Consider the following 27,986-nt stretch of genomic DNA (forward strand, 5'->3'; position numbering starts at 1 on the left):
AGCACCCTCATGCTCCAGCTAGACTTGTCAGCATCTACATGTGCATTGCAACACACTAAATAATGCCACTGCAGGATAGTATTTGTAAGCAAGGGACAAGCAATTATTTTGGACAGAGGGCCACTTACCAAGTTTTGGCCAGCTATAAAGGGCTTCCCTTTGACAGATGCCCTGCCCCCTTGTTGCCATCTTGGGACCAGAAGTCCTGCCCCACCTAGCCTCTGACCTTTGAAGTCCCTCCCCTTGTCCACAGAAGTTTGCCATCTCAGAACCACATATTCACAGAAGTTTAGGGCTGGAAGGGACCTCATGAGATTGCTGGGTCCAGCCCCCTGCTCTGGGAAGGAAAGACTGCTGGGGTCAAATAACCTTAAAATAATCTTTTAAAGATCTCCAGGGTAGATGCCTGCAACCCTAAAAATAATCTTTTTAAAGATCTCCAGGGTAGATGCCTGCAACACCCCCACTGGGAGTCTAGAAATTTTTTTCCATGAAGAAGTTTTTCCTTATATCCAGAAAATACCAAATTGTATTCTAAAAATCAAATACCTACTACAATATTAATTAATTTAGTTAAAAAAAAAATGTCTTTAATGATTTACTTGTTTGTGTAGTGTACATAGAGGTGATTGTATAATAGCTTATGAAGTCTTACTCTTCTATATTGTGGGCCGAGCTTGAGGGGTATGGGTGTGTGGGTAAAAGTTTGTGGGGGGCTGTGGGTATGTGGGAGAGGGTGTATGTGTGTGGGGTTTGTGGGGGGATGGGTAGGTGTGCGTGTGTATGGGTTTGGGGGTTGTGAGTGTATATATATGAGGTATGGGAGCAAGTTGATTTGTGTGTGGATATGTGGGGTGTGGATGGGGTATACAGTTTGTGGGGGGAAAGTGGCTGGGGAGGACTGTAGCATGTGTGGAAGGGGAGGGTGACTGATGTGTGTGTGAGGGGGTATGGAGTATACAAGGTGGGGTGTGGGTACCCACAGCCCCTACCACCAATGGCAGCAGCAGACCATGAGGCCTCAGGGCACTCGGGGCCTGTGGCAGACAGAACCCCTACCAGTGCTTCTGTCAGCCTGGGCTCAGAACTCCTGCCACCCCAGGCCTCAGGGCACCAGTGCAGGCCCCATGCCGGTCACTGCCTCTTCCCCCACCTTCCCCATTTGCCGCCACTACCCTTCTCCTATCACCTCCTTACCTTCCTGCTCACTGCCACCACTGCTTCCACGCCCACAACCCCGCTGTCTGCTCTGGTACCACACAGTTCCTGGCTATATGGCTGGTTTCACACAGCAGGAACTGGCCCGGCCCAGCTGGCACCACACGGAGCCAGCTAGGAATCGCAGAGGCCAAGCCAGACAAGCTCCTGCTGCATCCTGTAGTCCAGTAATGCAGTCGGGAACCATGTGGTGCTGGAACAGCCAGCAGGCGGATGGGTGTACAGGAAGGTGGGGAGAAATGGTAGTGGTGGGTAGGAAAGTGGTGGTGGCAGGTGGGTAAGGCAGCAGGCGAGAGCTCAGCAATAGCCTGCACTGGTGCCCTGGGACCAGGGCCAATGGGCAGGGTGGCAGGAGCACAGGGTGCAGGCTGGCAAGGGCTCTATGGAGCCAAGCCAGGCTATGCCAGCAGAGAGAGGGACAGAGCCAACCCACGTCCTGTGCTCCTGCCACCCCACCCTGGGCCCCTGCCAGCCCTGGCCCTGGGGCACTGGTGAAGGCCTCACGTTCCCACCCAGCTGTTGCTGTACTCCTGCTCACTGCCCCGCCTGCCACGGCTGCAACCATTACCTTTTCCTGCCCGCTGCTGCCACTTTCTCCCCACCCGCCGGCGTGCTGGCTACTCTGGCACCCTGTGGTTCCCAGCTGCATCACTGGGACCGCAAGATGCAGCAGGAGCCACCCCAGTCCTGAGGACTGGGGCAATTGCCAGCAGTCCTGCTCTCCGCCCCTCCCCCCCTGCCCCGGCACCCTCTTAGATGTGTTGCACGAGGGTGGGGGAACAGCCCCAAAGTCACCAGGCCAGAAGCCTCTACTAGGCAGAGGCTAGGTCGGGGGCTTGGGGGGAAGGATGGGGCAGGGCAAGCCTTGCTGCTGTAGCTGCTGGGTCCTACTGCCCCTAGGTCCTGCTACAGGCTCCCCCTGGGTCCTGCTGCCATTGGTGCCTTATCATCTTTAACAGGTAGCCGGGGCAAATAATAATTAACTTTGACCACCCTCATTGTAAACACAGCAGCATTTATTAGTTTTCTGTGGTCTAAAAGACCGCAAGTGTAGACACTGACACTTGACTTTGGATCTAATTAGGGAACTGCAGTAAACGTCTCCTGTAGATGCACCCAGTACCATATATTCCACTTCGGATTTTAAAGTTCTACATTGCAGCCTATCAAACACCCGATGTCATAAAAGCAATCAGCTAACCTTACCAACTAACAAACAGATTATTATAATACCTCTTCTAATGTTCTTTGTCAACGTATTTTGTGGATTCTTCTATGGTGGCATTTTGCTGAATACTTCCAAATCACTTGTACATCTTGTTATTAGTGCTATAGAAATCAGTAGCATTTTTGCTTTGTTAACCTTAGCTAAGCAGCTAAGGTTTCAATCAACCCTTCTCTAAAAATACACAAATTATACACATATAAAAATACATAAATTTCAGCAGATTATATAACTGCTGAAATAATTTTAGTGTGGGAAAGGAAAAAAATCTACTATGTTAGGCCTTTCCAGGTATTTTTTTTCCTCAAGAACACCCACTGTGTTAACAAATGAAGGGTAATATTTCCTCCTCATCTCCAGTGATCTAGTATTTTGGAGCACACCAGAATGTTAAGAAGCATAAGGAAATGCTTGGTGCCAGTGACTCAGTGGCTACTGTATGTGTACAAGGGTTCTCCAGCTAGTAAATAAAAATAAACAGATATCCATGTTATTTTCTGTGTAATCCTCAAAACCCTGAGAAATAAGTAAGCACTATCATCATCCCCTTTACACAGGCAAACTAGTTAAATGACCTGTCTAAAAGTCTCAATGGAAGGATGCACCAGAACTTGGGACCATCTATCTCACTAGTTCTATCCGCATATTGCATTCATTCTCTCTGAAAGTACAGACATCAACTGTAAAGAGTGAGAAAAAATGGAGCGGGGAAAGGATAAACAAAGAGAGCTTGAGTGCTGTAGGTTCAACTGCACAGTCAGCTCCAGAAAGAAATGCAAGAGCTCCCTAGACATTGATATTATCCTTTTCTACAGTGGCCATGTCCAGATGTCAATGGACATTTGGTTCCCCAGGAAACACACATGCCATGCACACTCTGATGCACAGCAAGTTACCCCAGGTGGGGTAGGGAAGGCTGGCCCCAGCAGCTTTACCTTGGGTCCTGGGGACCTCTTGGGGCTGAAGCAGCAGCAATCCTGCCATGAGGAGCCTGGCCAGAAGCAGTGTGACACTGGCAAGCCAGCCACATGCTGCCACTGCTTGCACGACTCCACATGTTTTTTTCACGGATTTTTGTGAACGCTGAATGTCCAGGGATCAAAAAAACCCTCCACACTGCTCCGTTGCACACCTGCGGTGCCACATACTGCTGCATGTTTCATTTTTCTTCACACTGCCCTCTTGCAGTGTGGAAAACAACGGAACATACAGTATATGGCCACATACTGCATGGCTGATGCAGCCAGTAAGGTAAACACCATAATTACCAAGTTTATTTCAGGTTGAGGTATAGCAACATAAAGGAAAGAAGCTTCCTGGGGCTTCTTTCTAGATATACATACAGAAAAACAGCTCTCAGAGCAAAGAAATTTCAAAAGCCCTGGGGGACCCAAGCAAGGTTAAGAAAATATACATCACAACCTAATTTTTGTATACCTTAAGCAATATGACCTTCCACACAAAAGTTACCTGGATTTTAAAGTGACTGTTAACAGTTATCCAGACAGCCAATGTCAAGTAGTATCCACAGCCCATATATAAAAAAAAACACTGTTTATATATTTGGGATGTACAAACAGAAACACAATAGACACTAATGCATACTTTTCAAAAGTTTGACTGCTGAGAGTGTTGGAAAGATTATAAATAAGAGAAGTTTTTCTTTAGTGAAATGCAGCATAAGTATAATAATAAACAAAGTTTAAGACTTCCAGGATATGTGTCTTGAATGTTTGCTACTACAGTAGTACAGAGACAGATTATTATATGCAGACAAAATTTTACTATATATACCTACAAAACTCAATTTTGTTTTGTTTTAAAGTACTTACACAAAAGAGATTTTTTCAATACCTCCCCCACTAATTACTTAAAAGGTACCAATGCTACATGGTTAAATTAGCATGAATTATTAGAATGAAAATCTATTTATAATCATTGCTACAGTATAGTTTAAAAGTACAGAAGACAATAGTGTTAGGCTGTAAGTAAGTCATGCATTTATTTTCATTGAATCATTTTAAGGAAACATCTTCCTGCTTACACAGTTACATTTGATTTTAAAATGAATCTCTCCAGCTCTGAGTAATTAAAGAAAAGCACATGCTGCTTTTCACTTAAGGTTCCAAACAAACAAAGCTGTGTATGTCAGCCATCTGCTATAATCAGGCATATACACAACTTTGCATATGTGGCCTATTCTAGGTGCCAGGCTGGTTGGTTTGTTTCTGATTCATTAAAACAGGAGTGACTGCTTTTAAAAGAACAAATTAGACTTACAAAAAACAAAATCCAAATACTATTTTATGCATAAATGTATTTTAAGCCTATATTATCAGAAGTAACACTTAAAACCACTATCATTAAAAATATTAGAGAAATATTTTTTCTACTTTTTCCTTTTGTGAGCTAGATTGCACCTAACTAGTTTTACCTGCTTGTAAAAAAAAAAAAGTATTTTTTTTTTAATACCAGAAACTGATTATAAAAACACAATCCATATGCAGTTCCTGGACAATTACCTTGAAGTTACTTATGTCTTTTTAAAAAACAATTAGATTTCTTTAAAATAAAATGTACACGTAATTGTAATAGAACTCAGCACGCTAACTGACGAGCTTAACACAAATCTTTGAAAATTCAGGTGTACATGATAATCAGATATTCTGTCCATTGGTAAGGAAGAGGAAATGAGTAGTTGCATTACCTTTTCTACTGCAGTAAGCTGTTGCTGTAACCCTTCGCTTTTCCTGTTTGCTTCCTCTGACAGTATTTTGTACTTTTCAATTTGAGACTGTTGTATACCAACTGTTCGTTGCAATCTAGAGCGCTCCTCTTCAGTGTCTTTAAGCTGTGAGTTTAAATTCCGATTTTCATCATCCTGTTGAGCAATTAGCAGTTTTAGACAATACTGAATGCTTTAAAAAAGTATTATGATGATTTGCAATGCTTGTTTTTCTACAATTTAATTTGAAGTTGCCAGTAAGAATGTCTTGCAAGTGATTTGATTTTAAAAACTTTTCCATCACCTAATAATTATCAGTAGACCTCACAACTGTGTGCAATACACAACACCTAAACTAACAAAATAATTAAAAACAAAACAAAAATGCAGAACTTTTGGGCTGAGTAATGCAATTCCCAAGCCATTATTCCCAAGTGGAGAAAAATGCAAGTAAGCATCTATGGACACTTGCAAAAATTATAAAATCCAGTGCCATAAGAAGACTTCATCCAGACTTCTACTTCACAGAAACCTCCCCCTTACTCCCAGGCCCAGATAAGCCTGAGAAAATGTATGGACTTTGCAGCATGTCCTGAAAATCATATTACATGGGTTATGAGGAAGAACAAGGGCAGAAAAATATGTTTCAGCATTCTATTACTGAAAACGATCTGCAAGCAAGCCTCTTGTCTGAAGGAACTGAGAGGCAACTCCACAATATCAGTTGATCACAATTATGATGGCAAGAGGTAATCTTCAAAGTAGACACAGCCCACATCATTTAAGGTTTTACAGCTCAAACATTCATTTAAATAGCACCTGAAAATAGACTGGCAGGCTGTACAGAACATGAAATGCATGTGTACAATGCTCTCAGTTTAAAACATCACTGCAAAAAGTTTGCATCAACTTCAAACTCTGCTTTAGGGTGCAGTTTCAAGTATTGAGTGTTGTATTAAATCTAATCTTAAAATGCGCATGGAATGTTGAATAACAGATTTATTTTGTTTTTAGAACAGATGTTCCCTTTTAATTACTCTTTCTTACCTAAGTTAGAATCTAAGCATAGAATCTGATGATTTAAAACTCCATTTGGATTTTTTAAAATAAAGTATATCTTTCTATATCCTTAGATTAAACACTAAACATACATGAATCAAACTCTATGCTCTGGCTTCTTAAGAGAAAAAACAGTTGCATAGAAGCCTATGTCCTAAATAACAGAAAATGTAGAAACAAAACCACCCTTCCATGAATCCTAGTATAGAGTAATTTACATATTTTATGTATGGGGAGCACTGTCAGTCTCTGCATAGTAGGACCACTTCATTCTTACCTTTTTACTGCACTCACACACTACATTATCTAGCTCCTCCTGCATAACACGCAGCTTTGCCTTCAGAAATCTGATCTGGGCTTCTGTGAATATAATTAATCGGAGTTTAGACTCTAAGTAAGGCTGAACAATTCTATGACGTGATTCAACCAGAGAAAAGCATCTATAAAACAGGACCAAGTTAGAAACAAATCATTTTCATCTCTGTACTATATTTACTCCAATCCAAGATGAGGCTTACTCCCACTAGTAAACATGGTGGGGGATGGGACCCTTGTTTTAGATTCAAGTACTGGCCTGGGGCAAGCAGCAGCTCAGTTCCAGCTTCCACCCCACGCTGGGGACCATGTGGAATGGGAGGGAGTATACTGCAAGGAGAATGCAGGGAGAGACCATGTGGTGCAGGGGGGAGTGCTCCAGAGACCCCTGGGCCACTGGACCATGTACCATGCAGGTGGGGGTGTACCACAGGAGGGGGGAGTGCTCCAGCTACACCATGCAACCCAACCCTGCTGCTACTGACCTTCTGTTCTGACTCCTGCTGGGGCTGGAGCTGCTGCCACTCCTACCTCGCTTGGCCAAGCCAGGGCCATCACCACTGCTGGCTGCCCCAGAAATGGATGCAGCAGAAGGTAAGCTGCAGGGGGTAGGAAGGGGTACAGGTGGTAGGAGGAAATATGGAGTAGGGGGCAAGCACAGGCACTAGGGTCAGGCACTGAGGATGACAAGCATCTCAGGTACAGGGGTGCTAGGTGTGTGGGAGCTGGGGAACACATAGCAAAGAGGCAGGCACAGGCAACAAGAGGCAGATGGCAGGAGAGCTCATGGTTAGGGGAAAGGCAGAGGAAACACAGAGTGGGCAAGGGCCAGGGAGGGCAGACAGGGAGGGAAAAAGGCAAGGGACAGGGGTCTAGCCCCTTGCACCTGCTGTTGCTTTCCCCACCAAAGCCATGGGAGGGATGAATTTAAGACAGGCCTCCACTAATTATAAATTCAAAGTTATCCTGGATTCAAGTAAATACAGTAATTGTATGCAGAAATTACACCATACTTACTATTTAACAATTTCGTAACTAAAGCCAACTCCCAACCCCTAACCAATTTCAAAATAAAACTTTTACGTAAGTATCTTAGTCTTGGACCCTCTGGGCATTTGTATATGTGCAAAAGTCTGGTGCTGCAGCGCATGCATTTGAAGAAATGGTGAAATGCACATCAACACTGAGAAAATGGCAGTGGCATGCTTTTGAACTAAAACACACTGAAAGTGTTTTAGTGCGAAAGTGCACCATCATCATTTGCTCAGCACTGACATGCATTTAGCTGTTTATAGAAATGCATGCAATGCAGTATCAGGCGTATCAGCTTGCATGTCGAGCAGACTCAATTAATCAGAGTCTGCTCGGATGTGCCAGATCTCTGCATCAGAGCAGACAAATGTACGTGTATAAATGCCCTTTAAGTTTTGGGCACCATCCCCACACCAGACACTGTGGAGTTGCTGGCTTGCATTGTATGTTTTGGCAGTACCTCTCCTTAAATGGAAGAGTCAAACTCCACCTATGACACCTACAGTCAACCAGCTCTCATAAACAGAAATTTTAAAAAGTAAAGTCCGTGGAGTTTTGGGTTGCTTATTGTGAAATTCAGCCTTACCTATGCATTAAAGCTTGAGCTTTACAGCAGTAACTTTTTCAAGGTTGGGTGGCAGACCTGTACACTGCTCCACATCCCCATTATGGATGCCAGTGAAGCTGATGAACTGGATGAGAAGTTGCCATCACTCCAAGCTGTTTATATAGGGTTTTCAGCCCTCTGGCAATTTGGTGAATCTATCTTTGGACAATTTATGAATTCTGCTTGATAGTAGGGGCTCACTGTATATCAGGATTGGCCTGCAAATGCCATCTGGGGGCTTGTTTGTGTTCTCTGTTGTTTTGCCTCCTCACAGAGGCACATGAATCCATTATAATGTAGCAGCCATGAACAAACAGAGAGCTAATACCCGGTGTTTCAAGTTTGAACTCAGAAGGGAGGTGATGATAACTAATAAATAACCTAGTTAGAACATTTCAAAGACTAAGTTCTATGATCCAGGACACATTCAGAAGTGTTCTCCAATTGAATGCTGATGAGTATTGAAATGCAGCAATCGGTCTAAGGCATATAGCATAGGTCTGGTTAAGGAATCAATATTTAATGCTCAGAGTTGCTGATATAGAAAGCTACAATTTTGTCAGAGCAGTGATGGAGTGTAACAGAGTGATCTGTCCCATTAATGGGTACCCTGCCCTGTTAAGGACATTCAACTATGTGGTATCCTGGTAATGAGGGAATGCCCCACTGGGAGTTTAAAGCCCCACAGGAGAGAGCAGAAGGGAAGCCAGCTGCATGTGAACAGCTTGCAAGGAGAAACCAGGCTGCTGTGCTGGGAAAAAGCCACAGTGGAAAGTGGCTTTTCTTCTAATGTCCAGAGAGGACAGAGGATTTGGGTCTGTTTTCCTTCTGTTGTCAGAGACTGGTGTTTATTTTCTGGGAATTAAACTGCGTGAGCAGAGCTAACTGGCCTGCAAAAGGGAGCAAGATAAAGGACCCATTTACATGGAGCTAATGGAAACCACAAATCTGAAGAAACTCCATGACTGCTCATACAGCCTGCAACTCAAAGAGGAGGGCACAGAGGATCATTGGAGTTGTAGTCCATTTAGGGATGTCACCCTACAGTAGAAAATGGAGGGCATTAATGCCCCCAACTACAGCTTTCATGAGGTGGTGCACCTCCATCAAACAATATACAGCAAAACTTGTGTTAACCGGCATCTTACAAGCCAGCATGTTCTGTTAATCAGCATGCTGGCTTGTAAAGGAAAAGTGAAATTGGAAGTGCTTACCATGGCACTTCTGGTTTCAGAGCCCCCCCCCCACAACCCAGGAGAAAGCAACCTGCACTGCCAAGCCCCCATGGCCCGGGGCACAGCAGGCTGCGCGGGTCCCCCCTCCCTGTCCCTTAGGGCCCACAGAAGGGGCGGTGGGGGGGGGGGTGGCAATGTGGCAGGAGGGTCGGCAACACCCCAGATGCGGTGGGACAGGCGGTAGCCCAAATAGGCAAAGACGCCTGTTCGGGCCACTCAGGTATCCAGCATATTTTGTTATCCAGCACCCTCCATTCCTCATGGGTGCCGGATTACAAAGCTTTTACTGTACTCAGTAAGGTTATTGTTTAACTGGTTTAAACTTGTATCAACTATGCATGGTAACTTCTCTGTGAATACAACTTTTCTCCCTTCACATCTGCTATGAAATTTACTAATATTTACCAGAACAAAGTCATAACCTTATTGGTACAAATGCCTTGTCCCATTGCTAGATGTTGAATTAACTCCTTTAGTCTAAATGTACAAAATATGGTTCTCACATTCTCCAAAATATATTTATATTTGAGTTTGGGACACATACTTCCAGCTTGTATACTTCCAGCTTGTATCATACCACAGCCAAAAAGGCAGATGTTCATCATTCCTTTAGCTTCACTTACAAAAGGCTGCAATCCCTTCTCATGTCCTATTTCCAGGACCAACATAAAATCACCATTTGGTATACGGAAGGATCCAAAAGCTCCTCATTTCAGCACTGTGGCCAAAACATTACTTCATTTAAGCCACTTATCCAAGATCCACAGGATGGATCTGATGAAACGATGTGTCCTAAAGGCAGAAGCTGTGTAAGGCTTTAAAGCTTATCTTCTGGAAATACAAGCTTAAAACTAAATCCTCACCTTGGCCATTTATTTGCAACTCTCAGTAAAGTCAATAATGATATTTTAATTTGTAAGTTTGACACAAAGCATCTTGCATGCCATCCTTCTAGAAAAGGATGGTGCATGGCTGAATAGTAAAGGTAAGAGAGATTTCATGCAATGGAAATGCAACCCATTTGGCCCATATTAGTTTATTTGTGACCTATATTATCCTCAAGTAAAACACAAAGGACAGAATCCCTCTTTTTCTGCCCTTCGCCTTAAAACTGGGAATAATTTAAGAATTATAGAACTTCCTCCTAAAATACTTTCAGGAATGAGATCACATTATTCAAAAATCCTATTTTAATAGTAAAGAAGCATAAAGAAAAGTACATACACAGGAGACAACCTACCCACTCCAATTTCACTTCCTACACTTGGAAGAATATCATCATCTACATTATCAGGCAAGTTTTCTTCCTCCAATTTTCCTTCGATTTTGCTAATTGTTTTTGCAAGAGAAAAATCTGTAAAGTCCTCTGGGATTGCAACATCAGCAGCAGCTTGTAGTTCAGTGTTTCTTAATTTTTCACTAAAAATCCACAGAAAGAAATTTTTATATTTAAATTTATAATACAAAAAATCTTCAAAATATTTAAACTGTCAGTCATATCTGGAAGTGTTCATAACACTGTAAGCAGTCCTTTACTTCATTTTTTTACATTAGTACTAAAGATATAATGATGCCAAGTTTCTTCACCTCTACCAGAACTATCTTTACTGTATTCAAAATATTCAAAAACTGATAGGAAAAAAATATCCTGTACTATACTATGGAACACAGGGTGTCTTTACACGTGCTTCTGGGGAGTGAAGGGAGAGGGGTTCTTTAATTAGACAGGCTCCAAGAGCAACTCTTTAATTAAAGCACCTGCAGTGTCTCGTGTATTCAGCATCCTGCACTTCAAAATGGTGGTGGGGATGTTTTAACTAAAGCTTGTTTGACAAGTTTTAGTTAAAGCACCCCCACCACCATTTTGAAACATGAGGATGCTGAATACATGGGATGTAGAGGCTGCTGGAGCATGCTAATTAACACACTCAAGCAGCCTTGATTAACTATGTCTGCTCCAACACGCTACTTACAGTGTATCCGAGCAGCATCCTTGCATGTCTACAGGCACCCTTCATGGCTAATTCAGAGTAAAAGAAAAATAAAACCCTTTCATTCAAATTCTACATAACAACAGTATTGAACATCTGTGTTTTTAGTGACAGAAGACTGCCATGGCTATGATCATTTAGTCTTGAAAAAGAGGAGAAAGGCCCTCCTTAGGATAAATTGCAACAATAGCTGAATAAAAAGGAAAGTTAGTTTCATCTGCCTTAAATTGGTCATCATCAGGGATCCTGGTTTTCTGTTTAAAAATCCCAAATTCTGATTAAACCCCGAAATCCACGTTTTTTCCACAATTATAATGAAATGCCTCCATATATATAGGTATCAGCTGAACAAAATGTTTTATTGATATATTTACATTTTTAAGCAATTTTGAAGCCTACTGTACCTCAATCATTGTAATAAAATAAATTCTAAATACCTACATAATTTGATGTTTGATTTTTTTATCATAGAAATCCCCCTGTCCTCCCAGATGCTTTGTGGTGCTGAGCAGCCCTGATATGCCAGTGCCCTGCCCCTGCCTCCCAAGCCACAACCCCCCTGCCCTGGCGGTGCCCCTCACTCCTGACCCACAGCCCCTTGGCCCTGCTGATGCCCCTCACTCCCGATCCACAGCCCTCCACCTGCACTCGTGCCCCTCACTCCCTGGTCCTGGGATTGGGCCAGAGCCAGACCACAGCTGCTACCTGCCCCCTGCTGCCTCATACTTGATTGTAAGATAAGGGGCTATTTTTCCTATGTTAAATTGCGGGGGAGGGGAGACCTTGCCTTCTAATTTGAGTAAATACAGTATCAATTTTATTCTTCCACTGCTTAAAATATCACTGTCACTCCCTTTCTAAGTTTTGTACTGTACCATTACCACCTTACATGGAGAATCAGGATAATAGACTAATTTCTTTCCTATTCTTTTAAAGCAACTGGGACAATTTTCAATTTTCTCTTCTTTCTTCCCCCCCCCCCCCTTTGTGGCTCATTTTATTGTGATTGTATGAAAGCTGAATTGAAGAAAAGAGCATTACACATTGCTCTGAAAGCAGCAGGATATAGAAGGCAAACTTATCATGGTAACCTCCTTCAACAGTGAGTTCCAAAGACTATGCTCCCTTTGTACCCCTTCACTGGTTACTCTCCATCAGAGCATCACTCTAAAAGTTCATTAGCAGAGTATAGAAATCAGAATGTACAACTAACTTACCTCAAAGTTGTTCTCTTTCCCTTACTTCCAGAGTGTGATCTGTTCCGAGCTGTAGGCATGGGGCTTGATTTCTTCTTGTTTGGTTGCTAGGAAATTTTTTTTCATAAATACACTCCTGACTAATAAAAAACACTACATTTTTCTAGCACAGCTATTTTGCCATTTTCCTGTCTTTGGACTCAGGCAGTTACACAAATACTTTAAATAGTATGATTTTTTTTAAATGCATCTAAGAAGCATGAGAGAGCACGTTATTTTTCACCCAATTTGTTCATGATTTTACTGCTATTATATGTGCAAGTCTGGTATCTGACTGAGCAAATGTCTACAAGCCTAAATATACATAACTGACTTGCACAAACAATTCTATTAAAAATAAGCACATAAGGGACACAAATATTAAAAACCTGTTAACATACAGTCTGTCATTGCTAATGTACTACACCTAAATCAGTAATGTTACTTAACCTAGGCTTTTAGGTTGTATTTGTCTCATACTGTCTTTTTACTTCTAATGCATCTTTCAACTAACAGAATACACTGCTGTTGATTGAGATAATCTCTCCTTTTAAATAAAATCATCAATGAAAGTTGTACAAATCTAGTTTTTCAAGGTCCATATTTTATGATTAACTTATTTAATTTGGGGGTAAGCCCTGAAAATTAAGCTTCTCCCAAAACAACTTTCTTTATTGTGTTTTGTTTTGGTTGGGGGGTTAGTAATAGAAAAAAAAAACCACTGTGGAAACCTTAACTGAATCCCTAAAAGAAGGTACTATAATTAGTTAAAAAGGATACTAAGTCTGTCAACCTGTTCCTAAGCTTATGTATCTGTTCCCCCTCTCATATATATTATTTTGCCCATTATTTTCTTTCAAAAGAAGACTTTAATTGAAAAATGATAATAGCATTGTCATTAATGTAACACTGAGATAAGATTAAAAAATACAGACAAAATTTCTACAAAGACAAAAGGTAAGACACCTTAGAGGCTAAGTGACTTAGAGAGACATCATCTCTCATAAGCAATAACCTACTTTGTCAGATGCTAGACACAAACATTTTTAGCATCTATCTGATAAAATAGGTTATTGCCTTCAAAAGCTCCTGCCCGTCTCAAACATTAGTAGCTAAGTTGCCATCCTGTCCTACCTTCTGCCTGACTTCAAACTAAGGTGGCTAATCACCTCTGTACAAAGGAAGAAAAATAGAAAGTTCCATATTTTAATGGTTTACAACTTAATCTGAAACTTGTGAAGTGCCTGAAACACATTAATGACTGAATACTTGAGTTGTGTAGTGGGCCTGTTTAACACAAAGGAGGTAAGTAAGTCATAGAAGTTAAATGATCGATAAAAGACCACCTTGAAAGTCTGTTTCTATTTTTGCTTTGCAACTAAGTGGTCCTCTTTCCAGATTGTTTCTCTAAATACCATATGGATATTCTCATACAACACCTAAGTACAGATAGCATTTTTGAGCCTATACTATCTGGCAATTATATTAAAAGAGAAAAATTGACAGAGACAATTCTGTAACAGTACCTTAATGTGTACAAGTGTAAGAGCTGGCTCTTCAGAAAAAAGCACATTTCTGCAGACAAAAATAAATGAAAGTAAACTGTCCTAAAAATCCTAAATGACCCATGATATTTTATTCTGGTATTGAATATATACACAGGACAAAAATAGATAACATTAAATATAATAAACTCCTGACAAACTGAATTTTTACTGAGTTCCTACTAAGAACTACATGGAATTTGGAAAATAGAGATTCACTGAAATGTGAAGCTTTTCATGGAGTATATTGATTTTAACAAAGTTTCCACTGGAAAAAGATTCTTGGACCTTTGGCATGTTTAATCCAAGCTTCATAAATTATTTATATAAATTAATTAATACCTGAACACTATAGGTGAATACTATAATAGGTCTATTCTACCAATGAGAAAAATAAGACCATTTGGCAAGTCAGTGGCAAAACAAGAATAGAATCCCAAAGATCCTGACTTCTCAAATACTCATATATATGGCACTCACCTGGTATGTGAAAAACCCAGATTCAAGGTTTTGCTCTGCCATTCTCCTTTATCTCTAGTGAGTACCCTAATAACCTATTTTAGGTTGGGCCTCTTCCACTGGAGCCATTTCGTTTTTTATAGATAAAGTTTCACCTGAGAAAGGGTTTGAATCTAGTTTCCAAAAACCTGAGTGCCCTAATCACTTGGCTATGGAGTATGTCTTTCCCTGGCCCACTTAATATTTAATTATTTAGACAAAGTGGGACATCTCGGACAAGAGAAACTGAGAGTAAAACAGTCTAGTAAAACAGCCAGTGGCGTGGTTGATAGGGCACTCATTTGGGCTATGGACCACATGGTTTTGTTCCCACTATGATTCTTTGTTTTTTCAAGATCAAAAACCTTTGCCAGATCTTCAAAAAAAAGGAAATCATGACCACATCTACACGTTACCCTATGGCGCACTGCAGCAATATAGTAATCATGTGGGTCTACACACGATTGGCAGCTACGTTGCCATACTGGTGCGCTCTCTCAGTATAGAATACCACTATGGCAACATAGCAGTGAAATCTAACTATGTGCTGTGTGTGCATGGCACAATAACTGCCCATACTGCACAGTGCCATAGCAATGCCATAGCCATACAGCAATGTGTAGACATGCCCCATGTCTACATTACTGTGGAGACAATGTAAAATCCTTGTTAGTTTATTGAAGCTGGCTTTTTTAATAGATAATTATGGTTACAGATGAATGATCCAGAGTGAGATGTATCCATTTTCCACACAAAAAGACTTTTATCTTCTACTTGTAATTGTTTCAGATGAAGGAGGGTTATGTTTTATAACATACTTTTTATCATTAACAAAAGGTTTGGGCAAAAATTCAGCTCTGTTCTTATCCGTCTACTTCTAATCCAAACAATAATAGGTCTCTATGCACGCCCTTCTTGAATAGGAATTTCATATACATTCAAAACTACTCTTCACCAAAGGGAATTATCTGTACGGTGTGCCAGATTCTGTTAATGCAAGAAATTAAAGAACCCTTCTGAACATGGCTTTCCAATGTAAGACTATAATTTATTTTAAAAGCTCTGATCTGACTGACTTTCTAAACATGATGCCAGTATCAAATGGTCAGGGTGGGGGCAACAGGCATTCAAAAACAGATTAGCAGTTTTTGTTTTTCTATCCTGTTTTCCCTCACAACTCCCATCCTATTGGCTAGCTATAATCGTATGCAGAAGACTAAAATCCATGCCCTTCTCCAGGGCTGTTGCAAGAAATACTCCATTACACAGTGCTTGTGGAGATTAAAATACAACAGTACTATTTTCTAAAAAATAAGGACATTACTTTCACCAGCATGTGAATTTCTTCTTGGGCATCCTAAACAAATATTAAACTTGCTAATCAATCTTAAAAGCACCCTTCAAATTCCCTTGTTTTACCTGCCACCCCATTCTTTAAATTTTCAGGAAATGAAAACTCTACAAATCATTCAGAAAGTAAAATTAAAGCGCATGAGCCTAAAAAAAGGTTCACAGCTTGGTTGCTAGACTGGTGTGGTCAAATCAAGATTGTAGCTGATGTTTAATGATCACTTCCCTGCATGTAAACATAAGATGCGCGTGCATGAGCAAATCCTTTGTGTTCACTAATCCTATTCAAAGCCTGTAGTGTATCTGCCCATGCACGCGCACGCTCAGTCCCCACCCCTGTATGCCTGGCTATACCCTGAAAAGTGAAAGTACTATAAACAAAAGCTTATCTTGTAATCACTAGAGCTGCTTTGTTTCTATATGTAAAATATTGATAATTTAAGGAAAATCTATGCAATAAAATACTAACACGATTCTGGAAATAGCTTGAAAAAAAGAAAAATGCATGTAGGCTCATTTTAACTATTCTCCCTCACCCTATGTTCTTTCTGACTGTTCTGTCATGTTTTCTCACTCTCTTTTTTTCTGTTAGAAACTCGCATTTAAAAGAATGACCACCATCAAAACTAAAGGTCTGCATCCTCATAATGCTTTTCTAGTGCTACATCTGCCCCTCAACTTTCCTTAACTTTGAATGTGTTTCCCCCCAGCAAGAAAATCACCTTTTTTGAAAAGTAAAATTTGAGGATAAATGTATTTAAAGTAGAATGGATTATCATCCTGGGATAATAACTGTCTCCACAGCCTAGCTTTCAGAGTATAAACATCAATGCCTAGCTTTTAAAGTATCAATAGCTTTTAAGCCTTTCACTTCTGCATGGGGTTCTCTTTCAGTTAAACATTTAATGGAGCATACACAGTGGTTGCTTTAACTGGGGAGGGGACATTAATTAGGTATGTAACAGGTATCAGCTGTGTCTTAGGTCACAGCTTCAGTATTTCCCCCCATGCCTTTTACTGATATATAGCCTTAGACAGTGCTAGGAAGCAGTAGCTATTGAAGTTGGGGAGTGTAGGAATCTAGTTCTACCTTGGTGTTGCACGCAGGCACAAGATACATGGGAGAAGCTCATTGAGGGCTTATCTACACTGCCAGCAGTCTCATCATATGTAAGGTTAGAGCAGTACTCTTTAGATGTCTTTGAAACTTGAATTTACTTGTAATTCATTTAGTAGATCTAGCTCTTAAACTTTTTATTAGGGTAGCAGTTCCCTAATAAATTCTATACACATTCTAGCACAAAGCCCTAATCAAAGTTGAAAACTGAAGGTGCTAAAAAAGGTAGGATTACTGGTTTATTAATGTTTTCCTAACTCTTCCAGCTCTTAATTTTTCCTCACAAATAATCGCTACCAAAGTTGTCCTGTTATGATGGTTTCTTATAGTGATGTTGCTTAACAACTACAAATATGAAACTAGTCTGAGAACTAATTAAATGAATTTTTGCTCTAACTTTAGAGATCCATATGACAGGGCAGAAGATTAAAACCTGGTTTTACAATTACGAGTTACTTGAATATATCCTTCCCACCCCCTGATCAACACATGTGGCTGACAAGTGTTTTTTATTACAAACACGGCTATACTGGCAAAGTCCTTTGCTTGTTTAAGCACTGGGGTTTACTGGTAAACATCTACTAAGTACATCCACGCTGGCAGCTTCTTTCAAATCTAAAGAAAACCCTAACCTCTTCCTTCTATTCACATGCCTATGCAGATTAAAACTAAATGATCACTGAAATCATATTCTCAACCAAGTACCACGAAAAATTAATTAAAAAAATCAGAGCTCAACGTGAAGTTTGTATGACATTGAATTCAAGATCAATAGCAATATAAACTTGGATTCTGACCAGTTTGGGATTTTTTGATATACCATCTCTAATGTACCTTAAATCCAAATACTATTTCCAGTTACTCCAATAGTTTATTGGCATTTGCCTGATGGAGCAATTATATACACAGAAATGTTATTAGTAAACTCTACCAGCTGATTTCAATATATCAGCCAAAGGTGAATTCTAGTTTATAGTGTCAGTTTGCTATAATGCATAACATCCAAATTCCACAAGGTGATACCTAGATGTCTCTAAGTTTCTGGGTGAACATATCCAGTCCCAAATGTACCAAGGCCATGCCAGGTGCCCTCTAAATAATCCATAATAGCCAAATCTTTTTGTTAATTAAATTGACTTGGAACTGGGGTACCCAATCTGAGGCATAGATGTGTGTCATCTGCATGTGTGTGGCATACAGTATATCAGGGAGGGAATGACCAGTACAATAACAGATATAACATGAAGCAGAAAGCAAAATAACAAACTAAGCAGAGAGCACAAGACTAGGAAGACAAAGCAAAGCAGCAGATTGGACAAGGGAAGGGGATCAGAGTAGCAATCGGGAACAGTGTGGGATAATTTGTGGCATGCCTGCCTAAAAGGTTGGCCTCCACTGGGTTAGAATATCTGCTAAATCATAACATGTTCCAAACAAACTCAGTAAATTTGAGTTGTGTTCTTACAGACACCAACCAACACTGCCTAGCAGATTATTTGTAATATTTTCAGCTTGAGCACCAAAGAAGTAACATTATATTGCTCAGCATCAGTATGTTTACTTAGATGTCAAGTACTTTATACTCCACTATCCCTATTCTACAGAAATTCAGTAAGAAACAATGTTCTAAAATATTTGTTAACTCTGATATTCTACATAATACAAGAGCTATTGCTTTGACACCTTATCAGGAAAAGTTTTTGTTAGCTACTTTGTCCTCTTTATGGTCCATTCTCCTGCTTTCATCTAGATGAAGCAAAAAGATGATGGTTTCACTGAAAAATAAATTCACAGGATCTTCTGAAAGCCCACAGTTTTGCCCCTGTATAAGCCAAATGGATAGTTGTTGAAGAACTTGGAAGAACGACATTCTGAAACTGCTGCACTCCAGCTTACTTTGCAATATAGTGATCCAATCCTGCAAGCTCTTAACCATGAGTGAATCCTGCTTCCTCAGGGGGGTCTAACAAAGTCTGTAAGATTATTTCTGCAAGTCAGGGTTTTCATAAACAGACCCGAAGACTCAATTATCAACTGCAGATAACAATCAACAATATTTAAACATATACAGCATTTACCTCAGATGGCAACTGTCTTCTTCATATGACTTGGTCTGTGTTGAAACTGGTCTAGATAGTATCTCTTGTTGATCTCTCTTTAACAGAAGAAAAATTTTCTATTAATGGAAAATAGTGTCTGTGCCCTACAAACTATAATTGGTAAAATGTAAAATAAATCACAAGTATTATAGCTTTCCACATATGAGATGTACAGAAAGAAACTACAATAGAAGATAAGTTACTTTATTTAAAGTACCAGAAGTTAAGACGAATCTTAAAATATCACTTAGAGCCTCAATTGTTTTCTTCCACACTTAAAGAGGTATATGTATATAACTTACTTTTTTCCAAGCTTTAAAATCACCTAAGAAAACTGAAAGTATCCTCCTGTCCCTATGCACATACTATAGATATTTGCACAGGAGGTGGAGCAAGTATCCTATTTTCCAGGTTATGCAACAAAAATAACAAGTTGAGTTATTTTTATCATTTAAGATACATACGTAAACTTAATTTGGACTAAACTAATAATATTGACATTCTGCTTGGTTGGCAAAATGTAGCTGTCTGCGTTTCTGCTAGAACAATACTGATGTGTTCTTTTTATGAAATAGGTAGAGGGGTTTTTTTTGTATGTACATGAGGCCATAATTAGTTTTGCCAATCTCTATTAAATTCCAATCTACTTGGTTCAGCTCCTCCTCAATGTTGATAGAAGTTTTAACTATGTTAGAAATGTTGCTTTTAAAAAAATGTTTCTCTCTTACTAAATGCACCTTTTCTATTTAATCTACTTGTTCTTTGTATTTCTCAATGTGGACAATGAAAATCAGTCGAGTTGGTTTTGTTTATAATTACTTTCAATAAGATATCACTGCTGCAATGGATTTAAAACATCTACCTGTATTAGTCTAAAGCTAATTTCCCCATAAGTTTGTTTTGTTTTTCTTGCAAAAGCAAAGAAAACTATTTTCTGAGATTTTTACCCTCTAGACCTAGAACCGAATTGTGCAAGAATAGTCACGTAACTTACCATTACTTCTTCAGCCTGACGTACCAAATCTGCTGTTTTTGCTTCTAATTCTGCATTCAGCTGCCTAAAATTATAAGATAATTCTATCATAAAGTTTACCTGAAGGTTTTAAAGGAAATAAATTTTCTGCAAGTCTGCAAAGAATCTACTGTATTTAAATAAAGGCTTTTAGTTATCATGTCCACAAAGGAAGAACTAAATATACTTCAGAGTATTATCTTGGACTTGATTAGCAATCTCTAAGAATTGTATTGCAAAAACAATAGTAATACAAACCTTAGACACTGAACAATAAGATTTAGGGCAGGGGTGGCAAAAGTATGGGCTATGAACTAGATGTGGCCCACAGAGCCTGTCATTCAGCCCCCATTGTACCCCTGGGTCTGAGCTGACCCATGCACTACATACAGTGTATGTCAGACCAGCCCTGCACAAGAGGCCTGGGACACACGCTCCATGCAATGCCTGCTCAGTCAGTTTGGGTTCTGCGCCATGTATAGCACTCCCCCAGGCTGGTCTGGGACTGCTATATATGGTGCTTACTCCAACCAGTCCAATATCTGTACTGTAGGCTCTGCATACTGGGCAAGTCCCAGACATTGGCATGAAGTATGCATCCCAAACCAGCTCAGGGGACACCATACGTAGTGTAGATCCTGGAGCGGCTGGGGCAGGTACCCCATGTGCTGAACCAGCATGCAGCAGGGAGGGGAATCTACGGGCTGATCCAGCCTGTGGACTGACACTGTGCCACTCGTCTGGCCAGTGGGGCCAAATGATTTTAACACCTGTTATAAACCTGTAAGGAAAGAGAGCCCTTCAGTGAGAGCCTTGCTTCATTGAATTAGATTGGAGACTTCAAAAAGACTAGGTCTAAGCCTTTAAAGACTTGGATTGGCACACAAAGGGGGGGGAATAAAACCAATAAAGTAGAAGGAAATAGGAACCCTATTTACCTTAAAAGGGGCTTACTTTGGATGCACTTTCTGAATAATAAAGCTAATACAGAAACTAGCATTTAGTTAAACTCCTAACCTGTGTACCCAGTTCTTTGTGTTCAATACCACAGAGAAATAGTACTGCATTTATAACATCAGTCTATTTAACACAGAGCTAGGTATGCTGTCATTCCCTTCCAGTTGAAAGACACTTTCTTCCAACCTTCTTTAAAAAACACAAAAACTGAGTCTTTATCTTGGTGTTCTGCTCTTCCTAAATAAGATGTGATGAAAGATTTCATTCTGTCAAGCTACTTGGTGGGGGGGGGGTCTTTTAAGAATAATGGTTAATTTCAACACTAGAAAATGCTATTTAAGTGGCAGCTCAAGGTTAAAAATTTAAATAAAGTCAGGTTTTAGAGCAAGTATGTATGTAGACATTTCCAGAAACACAACTGAATTATATTAATAACAGCCTTGAAATACCTGAAAAGTGACTATATAAAGAAGATGGAGATAAGACTGTTCTCCATAGCTCCATGGAACAGGACTAGAAGCAAAGGCTCCCAATTACAGCAGTGGAAATTTAGGCTGCAAATTAGAAAAAAAAAACTTTCTAACTATGAGGGTGGTTAAGCATTGGAACAAACTACCTGGAGAGGTTATGGAATCACCACCCCTGGAAACTGACAAGAGTAGGTTAGGGAGAAACTTGGCTGAGAGATTTCTGCTGGGATGATCCTGCCTTGCGCAGGACTAGATGGCCTTCTGGGGTGTCTTTCTGCCTTACTTCCCTATGATCATAGCATACCATGAGTGTTAACTGTACAATCCATGGAGCTGCTACGTCCAGCTCGCAGCGTTCGTGGTGGCCAGGGAATTTGGAAGCCGGGCTAGCCAGGGGCACCACAGAATCTACCCTCCCATCAGACATGACTGTTGGCAGCAGCAGGCGCAAGTGAGGACTGTGCCCATGCAGCCCTGCTCACCTTGCAGCTGTTTAGCCCTATCATTATTTGTCTTATCACCGCCACAGCAAGTGGCTTGGCCCACGGTCACTGTTTGCCCTGCTGCCTCTGCCAGAGCTACTGCTTCTGCTATTTCCTTCATAGATCTGACTGGCAAGGAGCCACAGTCCAAATCCAGCCTGGCGCGCAAGGTGAGTTTGTGGGTTACAAACAGGGCTTTATTTATTTCTGTCACTTGTCAACATTTCCTTCCTATTTTTATTTATAATCTCCAGGCTTAGGTAGAGCTGTTAGCTGGGTTGGGAAATGAAACAAGTGGTTCCTCAGTGGAAAAAAAAAAAAATAGCGAGTAATATTGTAGCTGAAATCCATACCACAGGGCATACACACATGGGCCAAACTGTGGGAAGCACTGTTTGTGCTTCTGCGTGAGTTACAACTTTCACATTCCTTTAATGTGGCCTATTTTTATGTAATATAGAGTCCTCTAATTAGCACCTCTAGCAAATATGGAGAGAAGAGTTAGCTGGGATAGGAGGTTTATTGAAGAGTGATGCAGTTTGCTACGGTTGCTCAGCCTAATAGTAACTGGACGACAATACACTCAAAGCTACGAGCCACTGCCCTTTTCTTAACAGTTGCAAGAACATTGAAGGCATATCACTGGCAGCTCGGGTTTTCCTGCCGGGAGCTAATGCTGGCGCTCTGGTGGAAAACAGAGGCCCCGACCTGATTCCCTGCAAGTGAGGCCTGAACACAGCCTGCTGCTAGTGCCTCGCGCGGGCAGAGCGGTCACAGCAAGCCGGGGCCGGAGGGACTGCCCCAGGGCTGCTCCCCGGTGCCAGGCGGCGAGGAGCCGAGCGGGCGCCCGCTGAGGGGAGCTGGGGGATGGGCTCGGCGGCGGCCCCTGCTAAGAGCCATGTCGCTGCTCCACCGCCCCGGGGGGCTCGCGCTTACTTGTACCGCTCCTCCCGGGCCAGCAGGGCCCCGCGCACCGCGCTTCTCGGGCCGCACTGGGATTCCCGCGCCGGCAGCGCCGCGGCCTCCCCAGGACTGCAGCGGCCGGACGGGGCCTCTCCTCGCCCATGGCAGCCGCGCCGCGCCGCCATTTTGTTCCCGCAGCCGCCGGGCCGCGGCGTGGCTGCTCTCCCTGGCAACGGGCCGGCCCGGCGGGGGGCGGTGTCGCTCTGCCCTGGCCGGGCCGGGGGAGGCCCTGGGGGCGCGGTGCCGTCTGCCCCGCCTGAAGGACGCGTGGGGAGACCCGGGGGAGGCGCGGGAAGCAGGTGCCACTGCCCCGGCCGTGCCTGAGACACCTGCTGTAGACACGGGGAGAAGAGCGACATGCCCCTGTGTCTTCTCTACTGGCTTCTCCTATCTCCAGCCCCCCTTGCTCTGTGATACCAATTTATGCTGTTTATACTTTTTGTCACAGCAGAGCTACCTCCACCTTGTTTTCTGCTCTTCTCTGTCATCCTCCCCTGCCTGCCTTTTCTGCTCTTTCTCTCCTGTCCCCCCCCACCTTCTCCTTTCCTTTTGTTTTTGAATCTCATGGTTGTTTTCCTCCCCATCACGCCCAGGGAGCTGTTTCGCCTTCAAAATCACCCACTTATTCATTCTTTCATTCATTCCTCTTTTCAGATACCATTCATTCTCCCTCTCACCTGCCCATTCATTCAGTCTCCCTTTCACATGCTGTTAATTGATTCTGTCCCCCTCTCTCACATTCATTGATGCTCTTTCACTGAATGCATATATTTCATTAAATGCACTTAGGGATGTGGCCTGCACTACAATACTACTGCTGGTACAATTCAGTTCTGCCAAAAACTTTTTTTTTTTTTTTCCGTTTTTTTGCACCGGTCCTGGAAGCACTGCTATACCAGGTCAATGCATGGAGTGGATGGAGCACGCTCCGGTTCCACCACCCAATACCAAAAAGAATCTGCTCAATATAGACCTCCTATGGAGGACATATCAGAGACAATTACCCTGGGGAGCTCGCCTACGTGGTCACGCTGCTTCCCCTGCCAGGAAAAACTGCCCCGGTAGCAGCAAAATCCCTTTTTTCTTTTCGAAGAGCAACACCAGAGAGACAGAAGACTTCTGCCACTAGAGGGAAGCTACTACAAGCCACATGTTACGTAAGCACGTGCCCCCCCTGAGATTGGCTGCCGCCAGCTTCTGGCAGTCCCTGCTCACCACTGCCAGCTTCACGAATGGCGGCTGCAGGCGCTCACCATTGACAACGTTGTGGCCACCTGCGGGCGGTTCATGTTCGGCCTGCCCTTGCCACCAAGGTCACTGTGGCTGCCTGCAGGCAGTACCCGCTCACCACTGCCATACCGCTGCTGCCAACGCTGCACCTGTGGATGGTCGCCATGCCCCCCCAGCCTCAGGAGGCACGCGTTATTCATGCACATGTAGCTACACCTCTCTTCTGTAGTGGAGTTGCAGAGGTATATATATGTGTTGGCAGTTCCTCTGTGGCAGTTAGAGTTGCAACGTAGACAGTCCCCTAATATTTTGTACACTCTTCTATACAGTGGTGAGGAAGATCCAGAAAAAGAAGAGACTGGGGAAGACATGGAACTGGAGACAGGGGTAGGTAGCAGAAAAGTTGCCAAATATGCAGATCTTGGGGGTCAAGTTGTCAACCAAGTCAATGCCTAAGGAATAAATAGAGGGGGTGATGGGGGGCAATATGTGAATGAGGATGGGTTAAAGTGTTGCAAGTCATAGAAAAATGATTTGGCAGAGGATGGTGCAGAGGGAAAATTAAGTAAGGAGTCCTCAGAGTGAAAATGCCTGAGGAAGGTAGTAAATAGGTACTACTAGAGTATGGGGTTTGCAGATGAGAAGAGGTGTAGATACACATGCATGAACGACGCTTGCCTCCTGAGGCTGGAGGGGACACAGCGACCACCCACAGGCAGCAGTGGCAGTGTTGGTGGCAAGGGCATGGTGGCAGTGAGCAGGTACTTTCTACAGGCAGCCATAGTGACCTCAGTGGCAAGGGTGGGCTTTTATCTCCACTCACAAACTATACAACTTTACTTTTGTCCAGATATAAATAATTGTTGCCTTGTACCATGATGAAGGCAAATTGATGATATTATTATCTCTGTCAATACAGTGAGTTTTCAAGATTTAAGATGCCCACAACTTTAGGCGCACATTTACTTAATCGCTTATATAATCTATTGATCTAAAAACAATACATCCTGAAAGATGCATAGAGAGAAAAAAAAGCAAGAACTGAGGCTGCTAGTACTATATAAGCAGAATTATGGTCTTGATTATTTTAAATTGAGCCTTTTTGTACTCCTAGGGCGCATCCACGCATATAGGCATATGCACTTGCAGCAGCTCAGATAGGAGCAGCACAAATTTATGGTGGGGATTTTTGCCTCAGTGCACACACATGGACATGCACTTTGGTGTGGGACAAGTTGTACCACTTGGGGCAAAATGACCCTGCCCAGCTCCTCTCAGATCTGCAGCCAGGGGCAGCTAGAGCCTGGGGCCAACACGGGTGCTAGCCCCAGCAATATAAAAACCTGCTGTGGTGAGCAGCTCAGGGCTACTTGCCCTCAAGAGCTTCTGAGGCCCAGCTACTTCGTATCTGGGGACACTATCGGTTGTGCCAGCTGGACTGCTAAAGCAGCCCTGACCTGGAGTGGCCCCTGACCCTCTACCCATTGCAGCAGTCTGGCAGTGGGAGCTGCTGCCTGGCTGTGACCTGTTGCCACCTGCGACAGCATCCACCCGCTTGGACTTGTGGCCCCATGGCTGCACGCCTGCCAGACCCAGATGGGGTGCTCCCACTCTGCCATCTGGGCAGTTATCGCCCAGAAAATGTGCTCCTTGTGGTGGCTCACTTTGAACTGTCAAAGCATGTCCTCCTCTTGGCTCCAAATGTCAAAGAGGTTTGCCACCTTGTCCGCCTTCCAGCTGGCTCCCTAGTGCTGGCCTTGGGCAGACTCCTCTGCCTGGGTCTCACCACTTGTCTCACCAGCAGAGATCCTGGTGTTCCCTGTTTAGAAATTGCAAATTCTTTGATAAGAAACCCAAATTCTCTCATTAAAATACCAAAATTTGTGTTCTTTTGCTACTAAAATGAAATGCCACTATATATAGAGATCAGTTGGGCAATGTTTTATTGATATATTTACAAGTTTAAAGCAATTTGAAAGCCTGCCAGTGGTTCTATCATCATAATAAAATGGATTCTAAATATCTACCCTTTGGCATTTACTTTAGGTTTTTTTGCTATGGAAAAATCAGAGCTGCCCCTACCCCCTTCGCTCACCAGGATGTGCAGCACTCAGCAGCAATGATATGCCAATACCCTGTCCTACCCTTGCCCCTCACAATCATCCCACAGCCCCCCCTCCCCACCCCAGTCCCCTCACTCCCGATCCGCAGCCCCTGCCTGCCTCCACTAGCTCCCTCCCAGCTGCAGCTGTCCCACCCGCTGCTTTGTGGCTCTGAGCAGTGCCAGCCCTTGCTGTTCTGGTCCCTGCCCCATGCTGTCCCTGGGAAGCCCTTGACTTGGGATCAGAGACTGGGACCTTTCCTCCCAGGCTGGCCTCCTGCATAGGCTGCTCTAGGGTGCTCTAAGTCTGGCTCTGGTGGCTTCTCCTCCCTGGAGTGCTCCCCCCAGCTCGCCTCCCCCTGCCAGCCTATCATATCCCCCAAGTGGATCCTGGGACTGGGAGCCCCCAGCCTGGGGCCTCATGTTCCAGCACTGGTGTGGGCACAAGGGAGGACTGCAGTGTGGCAGTTGCCCCTGCAGCTGCAGCTCCTGCCAGCAGGTCCCATCCCATGCCATACAGCTGGCTGGGAAGGCAGGGTGTGAGGTTTGTCGGGGGGGGCGTGGAGTTTGGGGGGAAGGGGTATGGAGGAGTTGGGTGGGTTTGTGGGGGTGAGGTATGTGGGGGTATGGGATTTGTGGCTGGGTTTGTGGGTGGATTCTGAGGGGGTTTGGGTGTGGGGAAACTGGGGGGGGGGCTGTGTGGAGGGGGTTGCTCAGGATGGGTTGGTCCCCCACCCCCCCAAAAGGTGGACCCCCCTGCATGGCTTACTAACAACCCCCCCCACAGGTCAAACATGGCTACCTCCATGGCACATATGCCCCCCCCCCACAGAGCACATGCCTGCCCCCACAGCCCTGCCCCTGCCCCGCTCCCACAGCAGTAGCAGCAGCAGCAGCCATCAGAGTACTCAGGGCCTTCCTGGCACCGCCCCCCATGGTGCAGGACAATGCAGCTTGGCCCCAGCCACCTGGCACCCAGCACTACCTGTGCCACATTGCGTGGGCCCAGCCTGCCCAGCCCAGCCTGGTGCAGGGCTGTGCACCTTCAGGCAGCTCTAGGCCTCTTGGGCTGTCACCCAGGGCCTGGCATCACTTGCAGGGACCATATGTTATTCTGGGCTGGGTCCTGCCTCCATGGAACTGTCCTGGCTCAACAGCACAAGGGGCCTGTAGAGGCAGGACCTGGCCCACCACAATACAGTCCCTGCAAGTGGCGCTGGGCCCCAGGTGACAGCCTGAACAGCCTAGAGCTGCCTGAAGGCGCACGGCCCTGTGCAATGTGCCACAGGCAGTGCCAGGTGCTAGGTGGCCAGAACCGAGCCATGCTGCCCCACGCCCGGTGGGGGGGGCAGTGTTAGGAGGGCCCTCAGTGCCCTGATGGCCACTGCCACTGTGAAGGGGAAGTGCACCATGCAGGGGGCAGGCAGGGGATCCACCCCTCCCAAGCAGCCCCCGCTTCCCTCCCACAGTCCCCCACACCCACTCAGCCCCTGTTCCAGGCCCCCCCCAGTCCCTACTTAC

At 43.4% G+C, this 27,986-nt stretch overlaps 1 protein-coding gene across 3 annotated transcripts in view; it reads right to left on the reverse strand.

The window, feature by feature from the left end:
* TEX9 (testis expressed 9) overlaps positions 1 to 23,274 on the reverse strand; it is a 33,901-nt gene extending 10,627 nt beyond the window's left edge. For 2 of the 3 annotated variants that reach the window (XM_019533521.1, XM_019533520.1), the window contains exons 1-8: positions 23,108 to 23,274; positions 20,245 to 20,308; positions 19,230 to 19,306; positions 14,169 to 14,217; positions 12,625 to 12,710; positions 10,657 to 10,835; positions 6,505 to 6,587; positions 5,151 to 5,324 (exon numbers count right to left, since the gene is read on the reverse strand). In XM_019533521.1, the coding sequence (XP_019389066.1) occupies positions 5,151 to 5,324; positions 6,505 to 6,587; positions 10,657 to 10,835; positions 12,625 to 12,710; positions 14,169 to 14,217; positions 19,230 to 19,306; positions 20,245 to 20,308; positions 23,108 to 23,259 (864 nt within the window). In that variant the 5' untranslated portion in view covers positions 23,260 to 23,274. The remainder of the gene's footprint in view (positions 1 to 5,150; positions 5,325 to 6,504; positions 6,588 to 10,656; positions 10,836 to 12,624; positions 12,711 to 14,168; positions 14,218 to 19,229; positions 19,307 to 20,244; positions 20,309 to 23,107) is intronic. The other variant, XM_019533522.1, reaches the window with a different exon arrangement.
* Between the last annotated feature and the right edge of the window lie 4,712 nt (positions 23,275 to 27,986).

The sequence above is a fragment of the Crocodylus porosus genome, unplaced genomic scaffold (genome assembly GCF_001723895.1).
Source record: "Crocodylus porosus isolate Cpor-Errol unplaced genomic scaffold, CroPor_comp1, whole genome shotgun sequence".
Classification (NCBI taxonomy): domain Eukaryota; kingdom Metazoa; phylum Chordata; order Crocodylia; family Crocodylidae; genus Crocodylus; species Crocodylus porosus.